The sequence below is a fragment of the Oncorhynchus mykiss genome, chromosome 23, assembly GCF_013265735.2.
Source record: "Oncorhynchus mykiss isolate Arlee chromosome 23, USDA_OmykA_1.1, whole genome shotgun sequence".
Lineage (NCBI taxonomy): Eukaryota > Metazoa > Chordata > Actinopteri > Salmoniformes > Salmonidae > Oncorhynchus > Oncorhynchus mykiss.
The window spans coordinates 19,799,979-19,820,622 of NC_048587.1; the positions used below are offsets into that span (position 1 = coordinate 19,799,979).

Consider the following 20,644-nt stretch of genomic DNA (forward strand, 5'->3'; position numbering starts at 1 on the left):
ACAAGGCTCCGGTATCTCTGGTGTCACACAAGGAGTGTGTTCCATTCTCCATCAGTACCTATTTGGTCAATATCTGACATTTCTCCTATTATACAATGGCTCATCCAAGGGTAAAATAAACCCTTGTCCTGATCAACCCCATAGTGTCATGCATGCTGCTTTTGATAACTCTATGCTGCTCCTGTGGATGAATGCCAAGTGGTATTTGTTTTGTGTGGCAGTGATTTCTTCATGGCCCGCTACCTGGAGGACCAGGACATTCGGAACAGAGAGAAAGAAAACCCGCCACCGAGTGTGCCTGTGCCTGAGCCATCCCCTCCCACCGCACCCCCCAAAGACAAGAAGGGTGGAGACAAAGGTAACGAACCTCTCCCCTGGGCCAGCCTGACAGATAATCTGACATCACACATCATTATACCACTGGATGCTTTTCTTTAAAAACATTAGCTTGTTCTCAATCAAATGCAGCAGTGAGACCCTGTGTATGTTTTAAGTATGCATAAAGAAACGGACTGGTGCTCAGAGGTTATGTGCAGGTTCAATGTTACGCTGAAGTTTCCACCTGGGAGACACATTAAGAGGTGTTATTTTAAGAGCTCTGCCAGTATTAGGTTCCAGCTCCATAGAGAAGTCTTAGTTGAAGCGCTGGTCCAATGGTCCAATGCAATGCTCTCTTGCTTATTTCCCTAGTGGTCCCCCTGTGGTAAACCGTCTGCTCCCCTCTCTCTAGTGTTGTAAGAGAGTCCCTGTGGGAGGCCTGGCCTCTCAGTCAGTCACTGGGGAAATTCTTCTTCCTCTCAAGTTGTGTAACAACATTGAGGCAGATGAAGTTTGTTTCTGGATTTTCCAGGCAAAAAAGGCAACAGCACAGAGAAGCCCATTCCACCTCCAGAGCCCTCAGAGCTGGTCCTGCCTGGCAGCATGGCAATTGGTTCAGTGTCCTTGGCTGTGGCCAAGACTGGGGCTCTACTGCAATGCCTCCCCCTGTACAAGTACATCAAAGCTCTGAGAAACCAACAAGTCAGTGAGCCCCCCCTTCAACACACATACCTGCACACACACAAACACACCATGCAATGTGATATAGGTCATTGATCAGGAATGATAGGCCTAAGGGCAATACCAGATACTATACAGTATATGTGGTTGTAGGGAGGCTATTTCATCTAGTTGTCATACAAAACATGTAGCCAGTAGTTTTTAAAAAGTGTCAAAGTGCTGAGTAATAATATTGACTATCTTCTCTTGACTTGGGCATATAATGTCCAAAATCTGCTACTGTAACTAAAGTGTTCAATAATACCTCACCAAGTCTTACATGTTCCAGAAGGCATTTCTGGCAAAAAATGATAAAAAAATGTAAAAATAAAAAACCGTTAAAATGCCTCTTCTGTGAAGTAGTGGCGAGCGACATACACCTCGCTTCACGGGTCACATTTGTAAAACACCAAATGCTTTACTATGCTTTTTCTTTATTTTAACAGCCGTGTCCAGAAGAGATGCACATCCCTGTGCCCTTGGTAACTTTGTTGAGCTGTGGCAAGATGTCCCCAGGAAAACTCAATTTACTGGAGGAAGTCATTGTCATCCCTAAAGCTGGACAAAGACTGAAACAAGTACTGACACTCACAACCACAACATATTTTCAGCCTTTATTCTCCAATTTCAAGTTACACATTTTGTTCTCCATCTGCCCAGTATTACTGGGAGAGTCCATCAAAACTCAAGTTTGTTCTTTGTGTTCTATCTGGACACTTACACATTTAAGTAATTTAGCAGACCCTCTTATCCAGAGCGACTTACAGTAGTGAGTGCATACATTCATTCTGGTCCCACGCTTGAATCGAACCCACAACCCTGGTGGTGCAAGCCCCAGGCTCTACCAACTACGCCGCACACGACCATACAGGACTTACTGAATACTAGTCTTGAGAGTGTCGAGGTTAAGTCAACCAATGTTCCTGATTGTTTTCCAACATAGCACATTTTCTCAGCCAAGCGTTGGTATTACATAGTTTAAAGAAACATGTATCGAAGACAACCTGTGAACTCCCCCAACAGATCATTACAATGGTACTTGAGCTTCAAAAGGAGATGATGAAAATAATGAACGCTGCTTCAAAAACAGGGGTAAGGAACATTGCGGCAGATATTTGTATATTGGCTCTACTGTACAGTATAGGGCTCTATTTGTGTCTGTGTTGAGTCAGGATCTACAGTACATGTTGTCTTTCTTACTCTACCTTCTAGAAAAGAAAGCAAATACATTTTGGTGGACATAAACTCAGCAAAAAAAGAAACATCCCTTTTTCAGGACCCTGTCTTTCAAAGATAATGAGTAAAAATCCAAATAACTTCACAGATCTTCATTGTAAAGGGTTTAAACACGGTTTCCCATGAACCATAAACAATTAATGAACATGCACCTGTGGAACGGTCGCTAAGACACTAACAGCTTACAGACGATAGGCAATTAAGGTCAATTAATGTCAAGGACACTAAGGAGGCCTTTCTACTGACTCTGAAAAACACCAAAAGAAAGATGCCCAGGGTCCCTGCTCATCTGCGGGAACATGCCTTAGGCATGCTGCAAGGAGGCATCAGGACTGCAGATGTGGCCAGGGCAATAAATTGCAATGTCCGTACTGTGAAACTCCTAAGACAGCGCTACAGGGAGACAGGAAAGACAGCTGATCATCCTCGCAGTGGCAGACCACGTGTAACAACACCTGCGCTGGGACAGGTACATCCGAACATCACACCTGCGGGACAGGTACAGGATGGCAACAACAACTGCCCAAGTTACACCAGGAACGCACAATCCCTCCATCAGTGCTCAGACTGTCCGCAATAGGCTGAGAGAGGCTGGACTGAGGGCTTGTATAGGCCTGTTGTAAGGCAGGTCCTCACCAGACATCACCGGCAACAACGTTGCCTATGGGCACCAACCCACCGTCGCTGGACCAGACAGGACTGGCAAAAAGTGCTCTTCACTGACGAGTCGCGGTTTTGTCTCACCAGGGGTGATGGTCGGATTCGCGTTTATCGTCGAAGGAATGAGCGTTACACCGGGGCTGTACTCTGGAGCAGGATCGATTTGGAGGTGGAGGGTCCGTCATGGTCTGGGGCGGTGTGTCACAGCATCATCGGACTGAGATTATTGTCATTGCAGGCAATCTCAACGCTGTGCTTTACAGGGAAGACATCCTCCTCCCTCATGTGGTACCCTTCCTGCAGGCTCATCCTGACATGGCCCTTCAGCATGACAATGCCACCAGCCATACTGCTTGTTCTGTGCTTGATTTCCTGCAAGACAGGAATGTCAATGTTCTGCCATGGCCAGCGAAGAGCCCGGATCTCAATCCCATTGAGCACGTCTGGAACCTGTTGGATCGGAGGGTGAGGGCTAGGGCCATTCTCCCCAGAAATGTTGGGGAACTTGCAGGTGCCTTTGTGGAAGAGTGGGGTAATATCTCACAGCAAGAACTGGCAAATCTGGTGCTGTCCATGAGGAGGAGATGCACTGCGGTACTTATTGCAGCTGGTGGCCACACCAGATACTGTTACTTTGATTTTGACCCCCTTTGTTCAGGGACACATTATTCCATATCTGTTAGTCACGTCTGTGGAACTTGTTCAGTTTATGTCTCAGTTGTTGAATCTTGTTATGTTCATACAAATATTTACACGTTAAGTTTTCTGAAAATAAACACAGTTGACAGTGACAGGACGTTTATTTTTTTGCTGAGTTTAGATATGTTATCTTTTGATTTATTTCTAAGACTGAATGTTACTTTTTCCAACTTTTGTTGTGTTGCATCCTGAATTGAAAATGGATTAAATTGAGATTTTATGTCACTGGCTTACACACAATACCCCATAATATCAAAGTGGAATTATGATTTTAACCTTTTTTACTAATTAACTAATAATGAAAACCTGATATGTCAACGCCTTAGCAAGACTACTGTAAATAAGGTAGAGTAAATAAGCAGGAGTAAAACTGCTTAACAAGTCACATAAGTTGCATGGACTCAGTCTATGTGCAATAATAGTTTTTACATTTTTGAATTACTTCTTCATCTCTGTACCCCACACATACAATTATCTGTGAGGTCCATCAGTCGAACAGTGAATTTCAAACACAGATTCAACCACAAAGACCAGGGAGGCTTTACAATGCCTCACAAAGAAGGGCACCTATTGGTAGATATATATATATATATATATAACAAATTTAAGCAGACATTGAATATCCCTTTGAGCATAGTAGAGGTTATTACACTTTGGATAGTGTGCACCCAGTCACTACAAAGGTACAGATAGGAGAAAACTGAGGATGGATCAACAATATGTAGTTACTCCACAATACTAACCTAATTGACAAAGTGAAAGAAGGACGTCGGTACAGAATACACATATTCCAAAACATACATCCTGTTTGCAACAAGGCACTAAAGTAATACTGCAACAAATGTGGCAAAGCAATTCACTTTTTGTCCTGAATACAAAATGTTATGTTTGGGGCAAATCCAATACAACACATTACTGAGTACCACTCCATATGTTCAAGCATAGTGGTGGCTGCATCATGTTATGCTTGTAATTGTTAAGGACTGGGAGTTTTTCAGGATGAAAAAAAAAAAGAATGGAGCTAAGCACAGGCAAAATCCTAGAGGAAAACCTGGTTGTCTGCTATCTACCAGACATGGGAGATTAATTCTCCTTTCAACAGGACAATAACATAAAACACAAGGCCAAATCTACACTGGAGTTGCTTACCAAGAAGACAGTGAATGTTCCTGAGTGGCCGAGTTACAGTTTTGTCTTAAATCTGCTTGAAAATCTATTACAAAACCTGAAAATGCTTGTCTAGCAATGATCAACAACCAATTTGACAAATCTTGAAGAATTTGGGAAAAAGAGACTTATCCAGAAAGACTAATTTGTAATCACTTCCAAAGGTGATTATAACATGTATTGACTCGGGGTTGACTACTTATCTAATCAAGATAAATTAAGTGTTTTCTTTTTCCTTTTTTCTTTTTACAAATGTTAGATTTTTTATTCCACTTTGACATTACAGACTGTTTTGTGTAAATCCTTGAAAAACAATGACAATTAAATCCACTTGAATCCCACTTTGTAACACAACAAAATTTGGAAAAAGTCCAGGGGTGTGAATACTTTCTGAAGGCACTGTATACCTTACATGAAAGCGTACATTTTTCAAGGCTTGAATCAATTCAATGCCGTCTGTTTATGGTTAAGCACTAGTTGCACTATCAAACTGCAAATAGATGATCCAGCACTTCTCTCCACATATATAGGTATATTATTATGACACTTTGTGTTCCTTTCCAGGTGGCTGACTAAACATTCCTTCTCTCTTTCCAGCCTGTACTGCCAACAGTGTCTGACTCTGGAGCCTTAGTTGTTGGGTATGAGCGTCCTGAGCAGCCTCTCGATCTAATTACTGAAGCATCTAACAATCTTGGATTGGCACTTGGAAAGGGGATCCATTTAGCAGTAAACTGTGCTGCTCACAACCTAATGGACTATGTATGTAAACAGAATGTTAAAACATGCAGTGTGCCCTTGCACAATGAGTACAATTCTATGTATTAATTCTGTCTTGGCTCCTCTACAGCCAAAAGGAAAGTATGAAGTTATTACAGGAACACCCAAGTCTCCTGATGAACTAGTGGACATGTATGAGGCTTTGATTAGTAAATACCCAGCAGTCGTGGCTCTGATCGATCCTCTGCGAAAAGAGGTAAGACGGGAACACAGCTCTGAACACAATACCGCAGTAAACGAAAGACATGCGTTGGTGAGTACAAATGTGCTTGTAGAAGCTCATGGTATGTGACCCCTGTGTAAGGATGTGGAGCAGTGGGAGAGACTGAGCAGTGTGGTTGGAGCCTCGTGTAGCCTGCTCTCTGACATCTCCTCCAAGCCCCAGTGTCACAGCTCACGGGAAGACGCCCCATCTCTTCCAGGGGTCAGAGGGTATATCCTCAATCAGAGCAATGAGACCACAGTCACCGACCTGATCCACGTCACCACAGAGAACAAAGGTAAGGGAGCCACTGATGGAGTCAGTTTTACATAGAGCTATTGTTTACTAATACATGACTCATTGTCCTATTGTAAGTCAAATGTATAGTATGCATAGTTTTATGGAGGGAATGTCAAATCCATGCTAGTGGAATTAGCCTACATATTGGCCAGATTGACCTAAATTAATTGGCGTCATAACATCAAAACTGAATAGACACAGTGTATACAACAGAGATGGAACAAAGGATTTTTACCAAAGGATGGGGTGAGTTCACTCACACGCTGACATACATGGTTGCTCTGATGGATTCTGTTGGATGAATCTTTTAGACGTCCTTTCCAGATGTTGAAGTCGGGTGCATTTTAGGTGCTGAATAAAAGGTGCAATGGCGTATTCTACGGATGTCGAAAAGACGTATGTTCCGGACGTTGAAAATCCGGTGCATTTTAGGTGCTGAATGAAAAGTGAAAATACGTAATTTACAGAAAATACGTTTTTTTTTCAGTCATTAATTCTATGGCCAAATTTCAACTGCACATACATTCTCATTGAAGTAAGCATTATGTCACAATAATACTTTTTCAAGCCTCTTAATATAAGAAAGAGGAGCTAGCTGAAGATTGCAACAGAATATTTATTTTTTTGTTACCAAAGCCCCTTATACCACCTACCACTGCCACCTGTATGCTCTAGTCGGCTGGCCCTCGTTACATATTCGTCGCCAGACCCACTGGCTCCAGGTCATCTGTAAGTCTATGCTAGGTAAAGCTCTGCCTTACCTCAGCTCACTGGTCACGATAACACCACCCACCCGTAGCACGCGCTCCAGCAGCTATATCTCACTGGTCATCCCCAAAGCCAACATCTCCTTTGGCCTCCTTTCTTTCCAGTTCTCTGCTGCCAGTGACTGGAACGAATTGCAAAAATCGCTGAAACTGGAGTCTTACATTTCCCTCACTAACTTTAAACATCAGCTATCTGAGCAGTTAACCGATCGCTGCAGCTGTACATAGTCCATCTGTAAATAGCCCACCCAATCTACCTACCTCATCCCCCATATTGTTTTTATTTACTTTTCTGCTCTTTTGCACACCAGTATCACTACTTGCACAAAATCATCTGCTCATCTATCACTTAAGTGTTAATCTGCTAAATTGTAATTACTTCGCTACTATGGCCTATTTATTTCCTTACCTCCTCACGCCATTTGCACACACTGTATATAGACTCTTTTTTTACTATTGTGTTATTGACTGTATGCTTGTTTATTCCATGTGTAACTCTGTGTTGTTGTTTGTGTCGCACTGCTTTGCTTTATCTTGGCCAGGCCGCAGTTGTAAATGGGAACTTGTTCTCAACTAGCTTACCTGGTTAAATAAAGGTGAAATATATATATATATATATATATATTATATCTGTCACATGGACTTATGTTAGCTTTTTCAAAAGCAGTGCTGACGTTCATACTAGTCAAACCTACAGAATAAACCAACAGACCACTTCAACTAAATAACATTCTCAATAATAGTTACATACTGTGCATCATACATACAAAAGTATGTGGACACCCCTTCAAATTAGTGAATTTGGCTATTTCAGCCACACCTATGACTGACAGGTGTATAGAATTGAGCACACAGTCATGCAATCTCCATACACGAACATTGGCTGTAGAATGGCCTTACTGAAGAGCTCCGTGACTTAAAGGGGCACCATCATAGGATGCCACAAACAACAAGTCAGTTTGTCAAATGTCTGCCCTGCTAGAGCTGCCTTAGTCAACTATAAGTTCTGTTATTGTGAAGTGGAAATGTTTAGGAGCAACAAGTGGTAGGCCACACAAGCTCACATAACAGGACCGCCGAGTACTAAAGAGCCTATCAGGTAAAAATCGTCTGTCCTCGGTTGCAACACTCCAAACTGCTTCGGGAAGCCACGTCAGCACAAGAACTGTTTGTCCGGAGCTTATTGAAATTGGTTTCCATGGCCGAGCAGCCGAAACATAAGCCTATGAATGGAAACGAACACTATTATTCCAATGAGCTCCGCCCCAACAAAATTTGGTCGGTGCAGATCAGATCCAAATCTGAACTAATCATAGACGTCTACGCTATGTTTCACAAGTTTGAACATCACAGTACAGTGCCTGACAGTTTAGGAGAGTGGAGTACAATGCAGTACGGTATGGTACGGTACAGTATAGGACAGTAGAGTTTTATTCAGTAAAGTACAGTATGGTTTGGTACGGTGTAGGACAGTAGAGTTTTATTCAGTGAAGTACAGTATGGTATGGTAGAGTATAGGACAGTAGAGTTTTATTCAGTATAGTACAGTACGGGTTGGTACGGTATAGGACAGTAGAGTTTTACTCAGTATAGTACAGTTTAGTTCAGCAGAGTATACATTAGAGTATAGTAGGGTACAATAGTACACTATATTTGATTTTTATTTTATTTACTGTACTCTAATGTGTTCTGGTGTATTGTCTTGTACTGTACTGTACTTTTCTTTACTGTACATTACTGTCAACTTGTGAAACATACGGGTAACTGCCAAAATAATGGAAAAACTTGAGTAAATGAGGAATACAAAGCATATTGCAAGCAGGTGCTTCACGCAGGTGAGGTTCCTGAGTTAATTAAGCAATTAACATCCCATGCTTAGGATCATGTATAAAAATGCTGAACAGGCCATTCTGTTGGCCGTTATTTTTGCTACCGTGGCTATGCCCCCATAGGATGACAATGCTCCATCCACAGGGCACGAGTGGTCACTGAATGGTTTGATAAGCATGAAAATGATGTAAACCATATGCCATCTCAATCACCAGATCTCAACCCAATTGAACACTTGTGTAACGGTTTTCTGTATGAGAAGGAGAGTCGGACCAAAATGCGGCGTGTCTATTGCAATCCATGTTTAATGAAGTAACACACTAAACACAAACACTACCAAAACAATAAACTTAACGAAAACCGAAACAGCCTATACTTGTGTAACCTAACACAGAACAATGACACTAAGGACAATCACCCACGACAAACTCAAAGAATATGGCTGCCTAAATATGGTTCCCAATCAGAGACAACGATAAACACCTGCCTCTGATTGAGAACCACTTCAGACAGCCATAGACTTAGCTAGAACACCCCACTAGCTACAATCCCCATAAATACACACCACATACAAAAACCCATGCCACACCCTGGCCTGACCAAATAAATAAAGATAAACACAAAATACTTTGACCAGGGTGTGACAACTTGAGATTCTTGAGAGGCACATGAGACAGCGTCTTCCATCAATAAAACCAAATTATGGAATTTATTGTGGAAGAATGGTGTCACATCCTTCCAATAGAGCTCCAGACACAGAATAGGGACCACATTTCACTTGCTCGTTCATTCGGGCAGCCACAAAGCACAAAAATGTAATCTCTGGTTAAAGATTGAGTTTTGACATCCATTTGTATATTCGAGTACTCGATAACTCATGCCCTTCACGATCCGGTACGTCCTGTGCCTGCTCCTCGCACTCTCCCTGAAGTGTGTGTCCCCAGTCTGGTACATCCTGTGCCTGCTCCTCGTGCTCGCCTTGAGGTGCGTGTCACCAGTCTGGTACCACCAGTGCCAGCCCTACGCACCAGGTCTCCAGTGCGCCTCCACAGCCCAGTATGTCCTGCGCCAGCTCCCCGCATTCGCCGTGCAAAGTGTGTCATTGTTCCGGCACCATCTGTGCCAGCTCTACGCACCAGGTCTCCAGTGCGCCTTCCCAGTCCGGTACGTCCTGTGCCTGCTCCTCGCACTCTCCCTGAAGTGTGTGTCCCCAGTCTGGTACATCCTGTGCCTGCTCCTCGTGCTCGCCTTGAGGTGCGTGTCACCAGTCTGGTACCACCAGTGCCAGCCCCACGCACCAGGCTTCCTGCGACGATCCCCAGTCCAGAGCTTCCGGCGACAGTTCCCAGTCCAGAGCTTCCGGCGACGGTCCCCAGTCTGGAACCTCCTGTGACGGTCCACAGTCCGGAATCTCCTGCAACGGTCCGAAACCTCCAGCTCCATGGCCGGAGCCTTTCCCTGCACCGATTCCTGTCATGCCCTGACCATAGAGAGCCTTTTTATTCTCTATTTTGGTTAGGTCGTGGTGTGACTGGGGTGGGTGATCTAGTGTGTATATATCTATGTTGGCCTGGTATTGTTCCCAATCAGAGGCAGCTGTTTATCTTTGTCTTTGATTGGGGATCATATTTAGGCAGCCATTTCCCCATTGTGCTTTGTGGGATCTTGTTTTCTGTGTAGTTGCCTGTTGAGCACTGCTTGAGCTTCACGTATCGTTTATTCTTCTTTATTGTTATTGTGAGTTTCATTTTGATTAAACATGTGGAACTCTACGTACGCTGCACCTTGGTCCATTATTTCATTAGACGATCGTGACAATACCCCATAATGACAAAGCAAAAACATTTTTTTAGAAATGAGTGCAAATGTATTCAAAATAAAAACTGAAAACCTTATTTACATAAGTATTCAGACCCTTTGCTATGAGGCTCAAAATTGAGCTAAGGTGCATCCTGTTTCCATTGAACATCCTTGAGATGTTTCTACATCTTGATTGGAGTCCACCTGTGGTAAATTTAATTTATTGGAAATTATTTGGAAAGGCACACACCTGTCTATATAAGGTCTCACAGTTGACAGTGCATGTGAGAGCAAAAACTAAGCCATGAGGTAAAAGGAATTATCCGTAGAGCTCTAAGACAAGAATGTGTCAAGGCACAGATCTGGGGAAAGGTACCAAAAGATGTCTGCAGCATTGAAGGTCCCCAATAACACAGTGGCCTCCATCATTCTTAAATGGAAGAAGTTTGTGACCACCAAGACTCTTCCTAGAGCTGGCCGTCCAGGCAAACTGAGCAATCAGGGGAGTAGGGCCTTGGTCAGCGAGGTGACCAAGAACCCGATGGTCACTTTGACAGAGCTCCAGAGTTCCTCTGTAGAGATGTGAGAACCTTCCAGAAGGACAACCATCTCTGCAACACTCCACCAATCAGGCCTTTATGGTAGAGTGACCAGAAGTAAGCCACTCCTCAGTAAAAGCACATGACAGCTCGTTAGGAGTTTGCCAAAAGGCACCTAAAGGACTCTCAGAACATGTGAAACAAGATTCTCTGGTCTGATGAAAACAAGATTGAACTATTTGGCCTGATAGCCAAGCGTCACACTCATCACCTGGCCATACCATCCCTATGGTGAAGCATGGTGGTGGCAGGATCATGCTGTGGAGATATTTTTCAGTGGCAGGGACTGGAAGACTAGTCAGGATTGAGGGAAAGATGAACGGAGCAAAGAACAGAGAGATCCTTGATGAAAACCTCCTCCAGAGCGCTTAGGACCTCAGACTGGGGTTAATCTTCCAACAGGTCAACGAACCTAAGCACACAGCCAAGACAATGCAGGAGTGGCTTCGGGACAAGTCTCTGAATGTCCTTGAGTGGCCCAGCCAGAGCCCGGACTTGAACCCGAACTAACGTCTCCGTCAAGGGAATCTGAATACTTTCCGAATGCACCGTATATACAGTGTCTGATATATATACTACCAGTCAAGTTTGGACGCACCCACTCATTCCAGGGTTTTTCTTTATTTTTACTATTTTCTACATTTTAGAATAAGAGCGAAGACATCAAAACTATGAAATAACACATATGGAATAATGTAGTAACCAAAAAAAGTGTTAAACAAATCAAAATATATTTTATATTTGAGATTTTTCAAAGTAGCCACCCTTTGCCTTGATGAAAGCTTTGCACACTCTTGGCATTTTCTCAACCAGATTCACCTGGAATGCTTTTCCAACAGTTTTGAAGGAGTTCCCACATCAAAAGGAAAGGACGACCAAGGCACTCTTCATATAATTAATTAAAATGCCTTTATTATTATGGCATGTTCAATAGAAACCATTTTTTTTAAACCGACGAGTTTCGGGCTGCATGGACACACCCACATGCAGCCGAAATGCGTTGTTTAAAAAAACTTTGTTTCAATTGAACATGTCATACTAATAAAGGCATAATAATTATATGAAGAGTGCCTTGGTCCTCCTTTCTTTTTGATGACCAATTTACCCCTTTTACCAAAGAGCACCTTCTATCTACCAATATTTACTATTGTGTACCTTAGTAGCGCCTCCCTTCCTCCTCTTTCTACGAGTTTCCACATCTGCTGAGCACTTGTTGGCTGCTTTTCCTTCACTCCGCGGTCAAACTCATCCCAAATCATCTCAATTGGGTTGAGGTCGGGGGTTAGTGGAGGCCAGGTCATCTGATGCAAATCAAATCAAATCAAGTCAAATTTATTTATATAGCCCTTCGTACATCAGCTGTTATCTCAAAGTGCTGTACAGAAACCCAGCCTAAAACCCCAAACAGCAAGCAATGCAGGTGTATAAGCACGGTGGCTAGGAAAAACTCCCTAGAAAGGCCAAAACCTAGGAAGAAACCTAGAAAGGAACCAGGCTATGTGGGGTGGCCATTCCTCTTCTGGCTGTGCCGGGTGGAGATTATAACAGAACATGGCCAAGATGTTCAAATGTTCATAAATGACCAGCATGGTCGAATAATAATAAGGCAGAACAGTTGAAACTGGAGCAGCAGCACAGTCAGGTGGACTGGGGACAGCAAGGAGTCATCATGTCAGGTAGTCCTGGGGCATGGTCCTAGGGCTCAGGTCCTCCGAGAGAGAGAAAGAAAGAGAGAATTAGAGAGAGCATATGTGGGATGGCCAGTCCTCTTTTGGCTGTGCCGGGTGGAGATTATAACAGAACATGGCCAAGATGTTCAAATGTTCATAAATGACCAGCATGGTCGAATAAAAATAAGGCAGAACAGTTGAAACTGGAGCAGCAGCACAGCCAGGTGGACTGGGGACAGCAAGGAGTCATCATGTCAGGTAGTCCTGGGGCATGGTCCTAGGGCTCAGGTCCTCCGTGAGAGAGAAAGAAAGAGAGAAGGAGAGAATTAGAGAACGCACACTTAGATTCACACAGGACACCGAATAGGACAGGAGAAGTACTCCAGATATAACAAACTGACCCTAGCCCCCCGACACATAAACTACTGCAGCATAAATACTGGAGGCTGAGACAGGATGGGTCAGGAGACACAGCATTCCATCACTCTTCTTCTTTGTTCAAATAGCCCTTACACAGCCTGGAGGAGTGTTGGGTCATTGTCCTGCGTATCGCTGCAGAATGCTGTAGTAGCCATGCTGGTTAAATGTGCCTTGAATTCTAAATAAATCACTGACAGTGTCACCAGAAAAGCACCCCCACACCATCACACCTCCTCCTCTATGCTTCACAGTGGGAACCATACATGCGGAGCCAAAAATGGAACCAAAAATCTCAAATTTGGACTCATCAGACCAAAGGACAGATTTCCACCAGTCTAATGTCCATTGCTCGTGTGTCGCTTAGCCCAAGCCAGTCTCTTCTTCTTGTTGGTGTCCTTTAAGTAGTGGTTTCTTTGCAGCAATTCGACCATGAAGGCCTGATTCATGCAGTCTCCTCTGAACAGTTGATTTTGAGATGTGTCTGCTACTTGAACTCTGTGAAGCATTTATTTGGCCTGCAATTTCTGAGGCTGGTAATGAACTTATCCTCCTGAAATGTTCTGGATTTACTGACTTTCATGTCGTAAAGTAATGATGGATTGTTGTTTCTCTTTGCTTATTTGAGCTGTTCTTGCCAGAATATGGACTTGGTCTTTTCCCAAATAGGGCTATATTCTGTATACCACCCCTACCTTCACAGCACAACTGATTGGCTAAAACACATTAAGAAGGAAATAAATTCCACAAATGAACTTTTAACAAGGTACACCTGTTAATTGAAGCTGGTTGAGAGAATGCCAAGAGTGTGCAAAGCTGTCATCAAGGCAAAGGGAAGAATCTTTGAAGAATCTCAAATATAATATATATTTTGACTTGTATAACACTTTTTTGCTTACTACATGATTCCATATGTGTTATTTCATAGTTTTGATGTCTTCACTATTATTCTACATGTAGAATGTAGAAAATAGTAAAAATAATTTTGCACGCCCAATTTTTCAGTTTTTGATTTGTTAAAAAAGTTTGAAATATCCAATAAATGTCGTTCCACTTCATGATTGTGTCCCACTTGTTGTTGATTCTTCACAAAAAAATACAGTTTTATATCTTTATGTTTGAAGCCTGAAATGTGGCAAAAGGTCGCAAAGTTCAAGGGGGGCGAATACTTTCGCAAGGCACTGTATATTGAACAGGATTGTCGATTACTGATGGATAGAGAAATGCTGCAAGAGTGCTCGCACATGCACTGCTTTAAAGCAACGATATTCGAGTGAAAGGCTGTTTAAAAAAAATGTATCTAAAATTAAACACATAATGTGACCCCCAAAAGCCAGATGGAGATGTGTAAATTAGAGACGCATTCGGTCCTTATATTACTGTAGCATAGGCTATGCTGCAGAAAATGTAGGCCCACCTGTCACAAGAAAAAAAGCTCCCATGATGAGATGATAGGTCGACATGCATTGAGAGTCTGTTCCCACCCTGAGCATTGATGATTGATCATGCAGAGAGCAGAGAGAAAGCCTTAGAGAATCCAGATTGAGACATTGCATATAATTGAACAGTTCCATTTCACGTCATGCTGTTCAAATAAATAATTTATAATAATTTACCGGTTTCTCTAAGTGATTTTACCCAGGAAAAGGGGGTGGTTTGGGCGGTAATTCTTGGTAAATCTCCGTAACCGGTTTCCCGCCTTTCAACCCTAGTCTGGATAGGTATTTTAAGTATCAGCTAACCACATCATATGTTATAGCAATCTGGTGCCCAACGATACAGTCGAATGACGTGGCATGCAACCATTGGTTGATGCATGCAATGTCTGAGCAGAGGAACGCAACCTTTATATCGAGGATGGTAGGGCCGAGGGGCTTGTTTGGGATTCATCGCGATAGTTTCCACTTAGAGGGGTTGAGGCTTCGTTTGTCTCGTTAGTATATCTTCTAGCATGTCTCCCCTCAGGATTTAACCGAGCATCTGACACAATTTCGCAAGATTCTAGTTCTGGGTTTCGGAGATTACCTTTGTTCTTATGATCTCACTCAAATTGATGTTTATATGAAACTAAGGTTTGTTAGTTTGTTCATGTTTATTTTGGGGAATGCAGTGTATTTCAAGAGGGAACGAACCCCTGTAATGACAGATAGTGTAAAGAGTTGATTAATTGACCTGGTCATGTACAGTAAATTACTTGAGAGTGTGTCACCTTTTGTATGTCAGGTGCAGTGATAATTGGAACGACGTGCGGTGAACCCTGCAGTGATGACGCCCTCTCAGATGTGGTGAGGTTTAGTCATCTACTCCCTGGCTTTGTGTGTCTCTTTACATCTATATGTTTACATGTCTATCTCTCTCTGTGTCTTTATCTATCAATCTGTTTGACGGAAAGTCTGACAAGGGTCCTTCCACCAATTAGGTGCCTTTTTAACTTTTTACACTCTTGGGAATTGGCATATATGGATAGGGCTCAATTGAAATGTTTCTGACAGAAGAAATATGATAATAAAATGCATAAGCATGGTAGCATTTGAAAGGGAACGGTTTTAAACCAAAGTTGAGGACACAACATTTCACCTGGGACACAAAATTACACTGTTAATTTTATGTGCATTTGACATTTACTGTACTTTTCACCGCATTAGCTAATAACAAAATCTGAAAATACTCTGGATACATTCAGTAACATGATACGAATATTTCTGGAAAATGTGGGGTAGGTGCGACATAAGACCAAAAAAGTTACACGGGTTTGAGCGAGAGGACTAACTGGCCACACACACCTCTCCAAAGTGTGCACAGTTCCTAAATAATTTCAATGCACTTTTATGACTTAAAGAATAGTCTTCAACTATAAGGTGCTTTTGGGCTCTTCTAGCTGTGCTGTTGAGGAACAAGAGCAATCACACTTGTAGTTGTTTTGTTTGGAACACAACCCTGCGTCCCCGCCATCACACAGTTACTGTTGTTGTTTACGTAATCCAAAAACGGCCCATTATAAATCGCAATCTGGGTCAGGTAGGCATAATTTGAAAACTTGTTCTATTGCCTACATGACTAGCTAAGTTATAAAATAGGATCATACGGTGCAATTTAAAAAACAGATTGTTATTTTGGTGCGTTTAGAAAGGAGTCATGAGTGCATTCGGGTTATGACACTATGTCATCTTGTAACTGTACATCAAACATAGTGATCATAAATGTTGACACTGTATATGACCTGATTTTTATGATATGGAAATGTGAAGTGCACATTTGGACTTTTGGACACATTTGGTGTTTGGCTTGCTTGTATAACTTCAAAGGGATGTTTATTATAATCCTCAACGTCTCATCTTTCAAAATACATAGTCCTCTTAATTGACAGCAAAAGTTCACCAATTAGTCGGAGGGATTGGGGCAACATCTTGTCGCGTGCTGTGCCCAAGTTCAGAACGGCTGTCAGTCAAAACCCAAGAATACTGTGAATGAAGCGTAGAGCCTGAGCTCTGACGTCATGTATAGCATGTTACTGGACAGCCACTGCGTTCCAATTTAGGAGCTTACCAGTTCCCAAATCTTCCATTTTCAACCTGTACGAGTGTAAAGGGCTACGTAGTGGAACTTGATGATTTATTTTACCAGTTTTTTGACTTTTTGTCATAAAAAGCACATGTTCAACTTCTTGAAAAACACATTGTTCCATCACAAGAGGTTAAATAAAAAAATAACTATAGTAAGTGCCTAATAAGTATAACGGGGTTGACCATAACAGGATTGACAACTTTATCTTAAATCAGCCATAAATCCCCTTGTAACATGGGGAATGGAAGCTTGTTGTGTGCAACCGGGAGGAACTTCTTAATGCAAGTTTCACAAAAAAAGTTGTTGAAACATTTTTTTCCCATCTAAATAACTAGGGCTTTAGAATGATGGTGAAAACTTGGTGGAAGTGTTTGGGCTATTTGGGTTAAAATCTTCATAGAAGTCACAGAGAGATGTCAAAATGCAGAATATGGGCTCTTTAGTAAGTCTAATTATATAAAAAATCTGATTTATTGAATATTCAATGTGGTCTATATTAAAGGGCATTTCATTTTATATAACAGGATGTTTTTATTAAATATTTGCACACAATTTCTTCTTAAAATATCCAAGGGACGCAAAAGGCACTCATTTCGTGGAACGACCCACAATCAATTGCAGTAACTCAGCAATTATGAATGTATTCTGTTCTGCACGAGTTTGACAATACAAGTGTGTGTATTTACAAGGCCCAATAACCTCTGTTGAAGAGATATCATAAACAGTTTGCCTGTCATTGTGTACTCACACTACAACAAAGCTAACTGACGGCGTCTTGTCCTTCCCTTGCTGATGAGCAGTTGCATGTTGGAGCTCTATGCCTGTAAACTGTTGTCATTGTGCGTTTCGCTCTCTCCCTCAGGTCGTAGGCCTGGGAGTTGGCTATGTCAAACTGGGAGGTCTGAGTCGTGGAGAGCGGCTGACTAAATACAACCGTCTGATTTCTATAGAGGAAGAATTGGCCCAGCAGGGAATACTGGGTATGGCTTTTTCTTCTCTTGTCTTTTCAGCCGGTAGAAAGAGGAGGCTAGACAAAGCTATGGGGAGGAGAGGCAGTAATGGGTTGGCTGGTGAGAACACATCTCTAACTGCCCGTGAAAGGAAACTGTGTGTCAGGAATCATGAAGGGGGGGGGGGGGAGCTGGCAAAAAAAAATCTACCTTGGTTCTGTTAATTGGCTACATAATTATGCCCCCCCCCCCCCCCCCCCCCCCCCCAAGGGACAGGGACATTGGACAATTGCTGAAAAGCGAGTTCATCTTTGTATAAAATAAAGAATTAACTTGTGCACCAATTGCATATACAGGACTCTTGTATACTGTTTGGTTCTGGCTCTGTGGAATATATATTTTTAGTACTGTCAAAGCAGTAGAAAACATCACAGACCTAGAATAGAGGGGCCTGGAGCAAGGAGGGGCATGTTCAATGTACATAGACCTCTACAGAACTTGTTCAATAGGCTGTCATGCAGGGGCTAGTTTCTCTTTGGCCTTTTTAAAGTCTTTGTTGTCCATTCAACTTATTCCACTTTTTTTCCCCTGTCTGCAGATTCAAGAAAACAACACACATCCCCTCTCTTTGTTGGAGAAACGGAGGAGCAGTCATCTACATAATATTCTCGGGGACAAGGATTGAACAAAAACCATAATGTTTTTATTCCAAATTACATTTTCTATTTATGTTCACATCAATATAATGTAAATACAGGACTTAAAATGAATAGCTCATACAATCTATTTAGATGATACACCATTACATTTTTTTATGGATTTTCCAGCCTTCACTTCGTGCAAATAGGTTTCACTCTAACCAAATGAAGTCTTGGTCTGTATTTTACCCTAGCAACAAAACTGAATTGATCAAAATACTTTTGCATTGCAAACTCTGAAATAAACTGAAAATGATATTTAAACATATTTTCAAATTCCAAAGAATATATATATATATATGTTTAATCTAATTCAATGTAAGGCACTGTGCTGTGGTCATCATTATATTGAATAAACCTGTCCATATAATAACCATACTTTTTGGTGTGGTTTATTAATATTTTTCCATTATTGATATAATGCAGTGTGGACAACAGACGGGCTTTGTAATCTGAGGTCTTCTTTCCTTCAGCAGAGAGCGGACTGTAGCATTGACAGATGCAGGTCAGATGCAGCACAAATATAAACACAACAAGTGTTTGTCCCATGTTTCATGAACTGAAATAAAAGATCCCAGACATTTTCCATATGCACAAAAACCTTATTTCTCTCAGATTTTGTGTACACATTTTTTTACATCCCTGTTAGTGAGCATTTCTCATTTGCCAAGATAATCCATCCACCTGACAGGTGTGGCATATCAGAAGCTGACTAAACAGCATGATCATTACACAGGTGGACATTGTGGTGGGGACAATAAAAGGCCACTCTAAAATGTGCAGTTTGGTCACGTAATGCTATTCCACAGATGTCTCAAGTTTTGGGCAGATTGCAATTGGCATGCTGACTGCAAGAATGTCCACTAGAGCTGTTGCCAATTAATTTAATGTTAATTTCTCTACCATTAGCCATCTCCAACGTCAAGTTAGATAATTCGGCAGTAGGGTTATGGTACGGACAGGCATAATCTACGGACAACGAACACAATTGCATTTTATCGATGCCAATTTGAATGCACATTTTTTTAAAGGTTTATATTATTCCCAGTCATGTGAAATCCATAGATTAGGGCCTAATGAATTTATTTAAATTGACTGATTTCCTCATATGAACTGTAACTCTGTAACTTTGAAATTGTTGTATGTGGTGCTTATATTTTTTGCTCAGTATAGATGAGACATTGAGCAAGACCAAGGATTTCAACACTTAACGGCCCAGTGCAGTCTGTGTTTTATATCATATTGTACAACAGCTGATGAAATGAATACTGTAAACGTGTGATCAGTGTTAATTCCTGACAGTTTCTGATTGAAAATACAATCTCCACAGGACTTTCCAATCAGCAGGTTTGGATAGGTGGGATTTTTCGGCTTTCCATGGTGACAACACCATACGGTAAATTGGTTAATAGACCCATAAAGAGAGTTCCAAACAGCTAATTTTCAGTTTCTCCCTCCCCACTCAGTCCACTCCCAGACAGTCCTAGCAAAATTCTTGCTTGAGAAATAGTTTTTTTTGCTAAAAAGATACTTTTGCACATTTTAATGGAAATCTATTACAATAAGGTTACCCAATTGTTACCGAGGAATTATTTAATATTGAGATTTAAATTAGCTGCATTGGGCATTTAAGCGTAAAGCAGGTGAACCCCGAGTAGAAATCATGGAAGTAGGAGTACTGGAATAGTTTGATACTGACAGAAAAATATTTTACATTAGTTGTACTCACTATTACTCAATGTCTTTATGTAACATGTTAGTGCTGATATAGGCTGTTATAGAGGAAACATATTTTTAAGCAATGTTGAGAGGATGCTGACTACCAAGGAAAGCCAACACACTGAGAAAGGGCCCCTTCATAATTTGTCATATTCTCATCTGACCCCACAATACAGTTTCTAGAGGAAATTAAGTCCTTTATAAAGACAGAACAACCGGTCTAAACAGTTGTGGCATACTCAGCGCCAGTGTAACAGACGGGGCAGTTGTTCCAGTGGGAAGTAGAGTTCAAAGCTGCTTTGGGCACCAATAGACAGGGAGAACCAGCACACAACTGTGTTGGAGCACTTATGGCCTGCATCAATGAGCCTGTCAAAGGAGTTTTCCTTCATTCATGCCTCTTTTCAACTCGAAAGACAACGTTGATTTAGCGACATGATCCATGAATTACTGTATTTCACCTATCAACTTACTTGATTTATGATTTAGGATATGTTTTTTCCATAATTCAATTAATCATTTTATTTAACTTAGAACGATACGCCTAC

At 41.7% G+C, this 20,644-nt stretch overlaps 1 protein-coding gene across 2 annotated transcripts in view; it reads left to right on the plus strand.

The window, feature by feature from the left end:
* Nucleotides 1–18,750, plus strand: part of eno4 (enolase 4) — a 50,984-nt gene extending 32,234 nt beyond the window's left edge. For both annotated transcript variants that reach the window (XM_021580441.2, XM_021580440.2), the window contains exons 4-13: nucleotides 222–358; nucleotides 851–1,020; nucleotides 1,485–1,616; nucleotides 2,062–2,130; nucleotides 5,398–5,562; nucleotides 5,651–5,776; nucleotides 5,885–6,080; nucleotides 15,389–15,450; nucleotides 17,592–17,709; nucleotides 18,278–18,750. In XM_021580441.2, coding sequence (XP_021436116.1) covers nucleotides 222–358; nucleotides 851–1,020; nucleotides 1,485–1,616; nucleotides 2,062–2,130; nucleotides 5,398–5,562; nucleotides 5,651–5,776; nucleotides 5,885–6,080; nucleotides 15,389–15,450; nucleotides 17,592–17,709; nucleotides 18,278–18,342 — 1,240 coding nt within the window. In that variant the 3' untranslated portion in view covers nucleotides 18,343–18,750. The remainder of the gene's footprint in view (nucleotides 1–221; nucleotides 359–850; nucleotides 1,021–1,484; nucleotides 1,617–2,061; nucleotides 2,131–5,397; nucleotides 5,563–5,650; nucleotides 5,777–5,884; nucleotides 6,081–15,388; nucleotides 15,451–17,591; nucleotides 17,710–18,277) is intronic.
* The last annotated feature ends 1,894 nt before the right edge of the window (nucleotides 18,751–20,644 follow it).